This window comes from Eleutherodactylus coqui, chromosome 6 (genome assembly GCF_035609145.1).
Source record: "Eleutherodactylus coqui strain aEleCoq1 chromosome 6, aEleCoq1.hap1, whole genome shotgun sequence".
Classification (NCBI taxonomy): Eukaryota; Metazoa; Chordata; class Amphibia; order Anura; family Eleutherodactylidae; genus Eleutherodactylus; species Eleutherodactylus coqui.
In genome coordinates this window covers 127,683,714-127,693,145 of record NC_089842.1, presented here as the reverse complement: position 1 = coordinate 127,693,145, position 9,432 = coordinate 127,683,714, and the positions used below count along the sequence as shown (strand labels likewise).

Genomic DNA, 9,432 nt, shown 5'->3' with positions numbered 1-9,432 from the left:
AAGAGTTCTGCTTTCACACAGGCGCCACAGATACAGGTGACGGGTGAGTTCTGGCCTCGCAGAAAGCATTTCCCAAAACTAATGAATATTTCCCACGATAAATGCCTCCTGATGCAGCAGTAGAGCGTTTATGATGATCCATGGAATCTTGGGTTCTCCTTCAGTATATAATGTGGTAAGTTGTTGGCTAGATGAACATATTCAACTTATGTAACGCCAAAGCTCAGGGAAATATGCCAAATACAGCCATAGGCCCCCACTTATCTGACTGATGCTAAGAGTGTCCTTTTGGAAGGGGGTGGTATATATTGACAAAAAGTACATTTTTAATAGGAAAACTCAGCAGACTTTGTAACACATAGTAATAACTCAAAGTACACATGATGCAATCCAAGTAACTCATACAGTTAAATGTATACACTGCTCATTATGAGTATCTTTCCTATCTTTTTCTTTACTGCTTTTGGTGTAAGGCCTCATGTCCACGGGGAAAATCAGATCCGCTGCGGATTTGTAACGTGGATTTGGGCTGCGGATGCACTGTAATTGTCTTTTATTTTTCATGCGGGAGATCAATTGAGCTGTGTGCTCTATGAGCTCCCGCACGCGTGATCCGCACTAACATGGAGCATGTCCATTTTTTTTCATGCTCCAGAAATTTTTTAATTACCATCCGCGGGTATTTATCTACCCGCGGGTGGTCAATGCGTTCCTATGGGGCGTGGATCCGCGTGCGGGAAAAACGCTGCGGATTTTAATTCTTATTTTTCCCAGTGGACATGAGGCCTTAAAACCGGAGCGCTTTGATCTAGAAGGTCCAGACACGTTTTGGTAATTTTCTGCATGTGGTGGTTTTTATGGACCTATATTTTTTCCTCGGCTGACAAAATTATCTTTTTCATGACATATAGAACTATGTTTTCATCCTTTTTTTCCCATAGGAATTAGTTTTTCATATTTAAGGTAATGTGCATTAAAAGTTTTAAAAAGTTTAAAATTAGTTTAAAATTAGTATATTTGCACTAAAATGAAGTACATGGATTAGATCCCTATTTTGTTTCAGACTTCTTGATATATAACTTGTATAGTCTTGGATTACAGGGTAAATATGTTGATGGTTAGGTTGGCGTGGGTTCTATGTACATATGTATGTGTGTGCTTTTATGTGTGTATATATATATATATATATAGTGTTGTTAAGTTGTTTTTTTACCTATTCTTCTAGCATATATGTCCCCCATGATATCACGTAAGACCTCTGGATCTTTTAGATGCTGGCAGCGTTTATATTGAACGATTGTCGCTCCGATTCGCATGATCCAATGAGTGTAAAAGAGCCCTGAGTTCTAGCGCTGATCCGGGCTATTCTCCGTGTAGATGACGCCTTTGACTAATCATCGCAGATAATTGCACTACATAATTATCATTTATTTCAGCTGTAAAGTACAATGTCCTGTTTATCGAGTCTGCGGAAATAAGCTCTAATTACAGAGTACAATCACAGTGCATCAATATTGAAAGAGTTGGATTTAGGTCTGTGGATAAACCCCTTTGTTTTTTCATGGAAATGATTAGAAATACTGTTGATATAATACCCCCATAGAATTCATCAGTGATGTCAACAGTGACAAATAAGAGTGCCATACACTGTACAAATAATACTGCATTCCAGAGTTACTATGATAATTCTATACACTGTCTACATAATAGGGCTCTACAGTGAACACATAACAGTGCAACACAGTGGCCCCATAATGCTAACATAAATGTACCATATATATAGTACTTTTTATAGTTTCAGTGATATACAGTGTCTGCAAAACAGGACCATGTAGTGAACACACAACAGTGCCATATATGTATACTGTGTATGATGTGTGGATAATAGGGCAGTATAGTGAGAATACAACAGTGTTATTCAATACTAACATGTAGTGCTATAACATAATAGTTTTATACTGTGCATTGAGCACAATTTTTCTATATATTGTAAACATATTGATAAATAATTCTTCCATACATACTAACATAACAGTAGAACACATAATACTGCCATACATCGCTCGCATAATTGCACCATATTGTGTCCATATAATACTACCATGCAGTGAGTATAACATGACAAGAGCTGTTTCATCTGTATGGCCGCCTGCATTCTGCTGAAGAATTCTCGCAGCAGGATGCAGACCCGTGCCCCTGCAGAGGCCTGCGGCTCACCTGCTCCCGGTGTCCTCCGTCTCTGCTATGTGCCGGCTGCTGGCCAGAGTGGAGCCGGACCGTCACTAATGACATTTCTGTGCAGGCCTCTGCGAGACCCGCACAGAAATAAGCCATGAAGCGATTTGTTTTCCGCGCGTGTTTTCACGCAGACAAATCACGGCCGTCTGCAAAGAATTGTGTTTTGCAATGCAATCCTATGCAGGTGGGCACGGGTGGGAAATCGCACTGCAGAATTTCCGCCCGTGTACAGGGGGCCTATGTCCGAGGAAGGCCTGTGTCACACGGATATATTTGCACATGAAAATTTTGCACGCGCAATACGCAGAAAATGCAACCCAATCATTCACATGCACATATTAGGCGTGCGCATTTTGGTAAAGCAACAAAAGCACCATGCTCTATTTCCATACACATTTGTGCAGGGAAAGAACACATCTTGAACTCATTAAACTTATTGCCCATTTCACTGGCTGGGAGCATTGGTACGGTTTTCTTTTTTGCATGTGCAATTGCACACGACTTGCATGCGGAAAAAAGTACCGGAAAAAAGACTGTTGCGCACACAAATACACAAAACTCCTAATGCGCAAAAACACTACACTAATATGCATACACCTGTGTGACACAGGCCTAACTACCGTGTTTCCCCAAAAATAAGACCCTGTCTTATATTTTTGCCCCAAAAGAGGCACTAGGTCGTATTTTCGAAGAATGTCTTATTATACTTACATAGCAGGCTCGGTCCAGGTCCCTCCCGCTGCTCTCCGGAGATCAGATATGCTGAGCCATGGCATTGATTGCCCAATTAATAAGTCCCACCTCCACAATGCGATGACTGTGATTGGTTCTTTGACTGCTGCCCTACCAATCAATGCAGCACTCAATCTACCAATTACAGCCATCGCATTGGTTTATCGAACGCTGCATTAATTGGCTGAACAGCACTCAAAAAACAATCGGAGCGATCGCTTGCTGCAGGTGGGATTTATGAATCCCCTAACCAGGAAGTGATCTTCTGCGGTTGAACAAGGACTGCAAGACGCATGGCAAAGCTCGGAACAGCAGCTTATTTTCAGGTTAGGGCTTATATTTCAAGCCTACCTCCAACATCAGGGTAGGGCTTATTTTCAGGATGGGTCTTTTTTTCGGGGAAACAGGGTATGTTTTTATTTTACATTGAATGTGAATTGTTTATTTTATTCTAGAAAATTTGGAGAAAACTTTAACCCGGAGGGTTGTCATCGATCGCCGAGCAATGAGGAGCTTTATAGGGTGCAGTAAAAATGTTAGAACCATTTCATGATGACCAGTGATATCACAAACTATTAGGACTATTATATCATTAGAATGATATCTGCCAATCATTCCTGTATTGTGGAACATGATTTGGACCTGTATTTGTTCCCCACCACTTACATCCTGGTGTTCATCTTGAGTGTTCCAGCCAACTGTGTATCACTGTACATCTCCTACCAGCAGGTGATGAAGAAGAATGAACTGGGCATCTACCTGTTCAACCTGTCCTGCTCTGACCTCTTCTACACTCTCACTCTTCCCCTATGGATTGACTTCAGTCTTAATCATGATAACTGGAAGTTTTCGGAATGGCTGTGCGCATTGATCTCCTACAGCCTGCACACAAACCTGTACTGCAGTGCTGGCTTCCTGATCTGTATATCCTTGGACAGATATCTGGCTGTGGTCTATCCCCTTAAATTTCACTATCTCAGGACGAGGAGAATGGCGATCTTTATCAGCCTGTGTGTGTGGGTGGTGCAGAGTGCATCCAACGTCATTATTCTGATAGAGAAGGAGACCTTTAATAACACCGAAGACATATTATGTTATGACATCTATCCCATGGAGGAATGGAAGGCGCAGTTCAGCCTTTATAATGTCATTGTTGGCCATTTTCTTCCATTGTTTATTATGGTCTTCTGCTACTACAGGATCTATGTGGCGGTGCAGCAGAACCAGGCCACAATGGACAAGGACAAACAGAAGATCAAGCAGCTGCTGCTCATCATAGTGGTCATGTTCATCCTCAGCTTCACTCCCTACCACGTTGTGCTCTTCATGCGTAGTATATGGGAGCCGGACAATTGCCCCTTTGCCCGTACAATATTTATCCCCTACAAACTGACCCTTGCGTTATCAAGTATCAACTGCCTGGCCGATCCGCTGCTCTACTGCTTCATGAACGAGACCGGTAGAGCCGACCTAAAGTCCGTAGTGCAATGCTGCCAAGCCAAGGATCAGTCTGGCCCAAGTTCAGAGCTGCAGATGTTCACCTTCTCTAAGACACTTAAAAGGAGCAAAGAATTTGGTGATGTCACGGAACTCTAGAATTATCGTATTCACTGTCACAAGTCATTGCTATTAAAACTATAATGTAGCAAGTCTTAACAGCATTAATATTCTGTGAAAGCAAAGTATGGATGAATAGTGATGGGTACCTGTGCTGTACTGATCATATCCACTAGTCATACCCACAGCTCCATTCACACTTCTGCTGGCTTCTGCATGAAAACCCGTAGCAGCAAATCTGCATCGCAAATTGCACATCCAAATTTGCACTTTCGTTTTTGGAGCGGATGTTGGTGCTGTTTTTACCCCCACATTTTCTCCACCGATTTAGGCCTCCTACACACGGGCGTATATTTGTTGTTGCATCCACAGTCGGCGTCTGCACCGCGAATCTGCAGCATATACCGCCGGTTACTTCCTATGGAGATCTGCTGCTTCCTACACACAAGCAGAAATCAATTGCGATTTCTGCTAATGGACAGAAAATCACAGCATGGTCCATTCTCATGCGGGCTCTGCATGGACTGCTTCCATTGACGTCAATGGAAGCCATCTGACTCTCGGCCGTTCCGCAATGAACATTGCCGACCAGCTGCGGATTTGTCGCCTACAAACGCATGTGAAAAATAAGTTTTGAAAAAAAATCTGCACTGCGCATGTGCAGAAAAAACAGTGACAGAGCAGGTAAGCGCAGACGCCGCTGCAGCCAGAGCTGATTACGTTGCTTTACTCTGTATGTGAAATCTGGCTCTGTTGGGTGCAGGTAGCCTTAGGACTCCTTCCCACGGACGGATTTCCGCCGTGTAATACGTATTACACGGCGGAAATCCGCTGCGTTGCCCGCAGCTATTAGGTTCTATTGAACCTAATAGCTCAGGGCTCATGGCGCGGAATTCCACCGCGGAATTCCGCACCGTGAAATCACCCGACCTCACCCACGGCATGCTCTATTTGCCGTGGGTGTACGCGCGGACGGCTTCCATTTCAATCATAGCACAGCAGAAGATAGCGTGAAACCGCTTCCCCGCCTACCGCCGCCACATCATATGACGGGGCCAGCGCGTCATATGACACGGCCGGCCTCGTCATGTGATGCTGTGGGCGTGTCATGTGACGTGGCCGGCGTGTCACATGACGCTGCGGCGCGTCACGCCGCAGCGTCATCCGGGACGTAGGACGCCGGATCCGCAGGTAGGTATTGGGGGCTCTGGGGGGCACCGTGACTGTCATGGCTGTGTGCAGCCGGCCTTAGTACAGGTTTTTTTCCGGAGCTTGTGGAAGAGATTTTGAATGCCACAGATTCGCTTTGTGGAAAACCCACAACAAATCTACCCCGTGTGAACATGTCCTACGGGTATCTTCACATAGGCTGTGTGAAACCGGCCTCAGAGTGCCTACCCACTAGCGATATTTTTTCTTGCAATGCAAAAGCAATGATTATGAAACCACAGCAATGCTTTTTGGGGAAGGGCTTGAACTATAAGCCCTTCCCTGAAAATCAGTCCTAGCTGTAAAAAAGAGTAAAAAAAAAAGTATACTCACCTAGAAGAGCCGTCCAGCTCTTCTCTCTGGCACGGCAGTCTTCTTCTGTGTTCTGGAGGCCAGGGATTAAAAAATCCCAACCCCCAGAAAGCACTGGTTTCATTGGCTGAGCGCTCAGCCAATAACAGGCAGCACTCAGCCATTGAATGACAGCTGAGCGCTGCCTGTGATTGGTCACAGCACTCAGCCATTCATTGAATTCAGAACGTCTCTGCGCTGCGAGGCTCTCGCATCATAAGAAAAAATATCGCTACTGGGTAGGCACCCTTAGGATGATGAAAGTCTCCTGTAATAAATGACATGTGGCGAAGATGATGTGACTGTATACATGGAGATTACTGGTGCTATTGTTTCTTATGTCTTAAAGTGTGCTAAAGGGTTTTTAGACAGATGTGGGAAAAAATGCTGCAATGAATGATCTAGAATTAGAAGTGTTAATAGTTGTTTTGTTTTTTTAATAACAAAATGCAAAATGAATGAAAATAAAGAGGTATCTAATTCAAATCTGTCTTTGGTGTGATCACCCTTTGCCTTCAAAACAGCATCAGTTCTTCTAGGTACACTTGCACACAGGCTTTAAAGGAACTCAGCAGGGAGGTTCTTCCAAACATCTTGGAGAACTAACCAGAGATCTTCTGTGGATGTAGCTTATGCAAATCCTTCTGTCTCTTCATGTAATCCCAGACAGACTGGATGATGTTGAGTTCAGAGCTCTGTGGAGCCATATCATCACTTTCAAGACTCCATGTTCTTCTTTACACTGAAGATAGTTCTTAGTGACTATGGCCGGATGTTTAGGGTCATTGTCCTGATGCAGACTAAAGTTAGAGGCAATCAGATGCCTTCTATTTTTGAAAAAAAAGAATAATTTGTAGCATTTTTTCTACACCTGCCTAAAATGTTAACGCAGTACAGTATACATGCAATGTGCATATCCAGGATGTGATTATCTGCATCTGCTGACCTTATCATAAAGGTCTGCACACAAGAGATCACACCACGGATGCCATGGCTGGCACATGCTCTCCTACATCTGCTCTGCAGCCCCTACTGTACTCTGAAGACCCGGCTGAATTAGAATGAGATCCATATCAGAAACTGTTACCTCATCCCCATTGCTACTCCAGGTTACCATAGTAGTTATAGAGATATTACCACATTGGACATTTATGGTACATCTCCAACACCCATTACAGTATAACCAAAAACTTCGTATTAGCATGTTGCAACAGTCTGAGAATTTAACATCTGCTCTTAGAAGACTAATAAACCGCAAAGCTAAGTCACTGCAGTAAAACAGGAAATGGAAAAAAGTCAGTAGGAGAGGGGGTAGTGTGACGACAGAGCTAGAGACAGACATAGGGGTCACAGCACGCCCACCATGCAGCCGCCAACCTCACTGACGTGTCTTACTGAAAATTGGTACAGTTTTCTGAATTATGTTAAAGCTGCACGCTGGCGCAGGTCCTGAGTCAGATGCGGCCATGCTGAGGCTGTTACATGGGGCTCTACCCTAATAAGACACAACTGTACCTCACCAAGAGATGGGAAATATAATGTGCAGGGTCATCTAGTGGCCCCCTCAATAGCTGGTTTTCACTGGTACCCACATCAGTGCCTCAATGTAGTAAGGCATCACTCCTGGCATTAGATTGCCAAATACATAATTAAATTGTACCTAATGTTTTTTTTTAATAAATCCAGACTTCTGTTCTGATTAATTCTAATATTTCTAACCTGATTAATAATTTGTCTTCCCAGGGGTCGGAGGTCGGTTTTCCTGATACACAAGTCCAAATCCCCTACTCCTCATCATATAGCCGTTGAGTTACATGATAAAATTCTGCCTGCAGTTACACTAGATCAGGGGTATTAAACTCTTTTTCACCTAGGGTCACATCAACCTTATGGTTGCCTTCCTAAGGCCGGGCTCACCGTATTGTAAAACGCTGCAAAAAAATCTCCGAAATATGGAACTGTATATTCTTGCGTTTTTGCTCGCATATGCCTGCGGATATATGGTGTATTTTACGCACACTTTCCTACACTGGCTTTTTGGTTTCTTAGATTGCGTATGCATTGCGTTTCGAATGTACCTATAAAGAACAATACAGCTCATATGCGTGTATTACACATGAAATAGAACAGGCTACGTTCTTTCTAAAGCGCATAACATAAGCAACAAATATACACAAGTGTGAGTGGAACAATGAAATTCAATGTACTTTCATTGATGCCATTGACAGCGAATTATGCGTATGTAATACACAATACCAATACGTTTGTGTGATCCTGGCCTAATTCTTTAGTAAAGGCTCGTTCACATGAGCGTATTTGCACAGCGTATAACAGCGTATTTAATGGATATTATGCACTGCAATTGACAATTGAAGTGAATGCGCTCAGGAAACCTGCATATTCACTGCACATCGGCACACTATTTTAATGAGCCTGTCTGCGTTCTTTTTTTGTGTGCGCACACGGTGTATTTGCATACATGAAACATGCCAAAGTGGCCGGAAAACATGGGCGAAATGCGCTTACATCTGTGTAAACGATCCCTAATAGTGACCTCCATAGTGGCCGCAGAAGTAATGGTGACCCTAATAGTGGCAAAACACAAGATTTCTTCCAGCACTATGGGCATAATCAACAGACAATGTGAAAGCAGCTTACTCATACCGAACACTATCTTGGAATCTAAGTAGGACAATGCAGGGAAGGAAGCCGCCTCAGCCACGGATGGGTCCAATTCCAAAACACAAGAATTCTTCCAGCATTTATATGAAGTTAGAAAGAAAACTTTTATTATAGCATCCTTAAAAACATCCTCATAGAAGCAGATGGAAAAATGAGGAAGAGCCCGGTTTTTGAGTGTTGAAACAGATAAATCGTTCCCTTTGTTTTCCGTCTGCACATCCCGTCACCAGGCAGCCGCTAGTGAGAACTGCACCGCTGGTCAGGTAATATGAAAGTGGCATCACCTGACCAGTGGCGCGGCACTCACTGGTAGCTACTGGGTGATGGGGTACACTGTCAGCGTGAAGTATTCTGAGGTCAGAGGAGCCCTGTAACTGCTGAAGATATGCAGCTGATTCCTAGTCAAAATCTGCACCAATTATGTTGATTTTGATGTGGCTTTTGATTTGAAAATGCTGCGGATTTTGCCATAGAAATTTTCACAGCAAAATAATCTGCAGCATTTCGCTACGTGTGAACATACCCTGAAGCTTTTAGCTGTATAGTATACATCTCACTGTAGGCTCTGCACTACAAAAACTGTATGAAAACTTGAAAGTGTTAAATAGGTTTAAGGCCGCCTGCACACGAATGGATTTGCATTACGGAATCTGCGGTCGGCGT

At 43.4% G+C, this 9,432-nt stretch overlaps 1 protein-coding gene across 1 annotated transcript; it reads left to right on the top strand.

The window, feature by feature from the left end:
- GPR65 (G protein-coupled receptor 65) lies at positions 1 to 5,202 on the top strand. Its single transcript, XM_066607592.1, has 2 exons — positions 1 to 175; positions 3,426 to 5,202. The coding sequence occupies exon 2, from the start codon at positions 3,568 to 3,570 to the stop codon at positions 4,564 to 4,566; it is 999 nt and encodes a 332-aa protein (XP_066463689.1). The 5' UTR covers positions 1 to 175; positions 3,426 to 3,567; the 3' UTR covers positions 4,567 to 5,202.
- Positions 5,203 to 9,432: the final 4,230 nt, after the last annotated feature.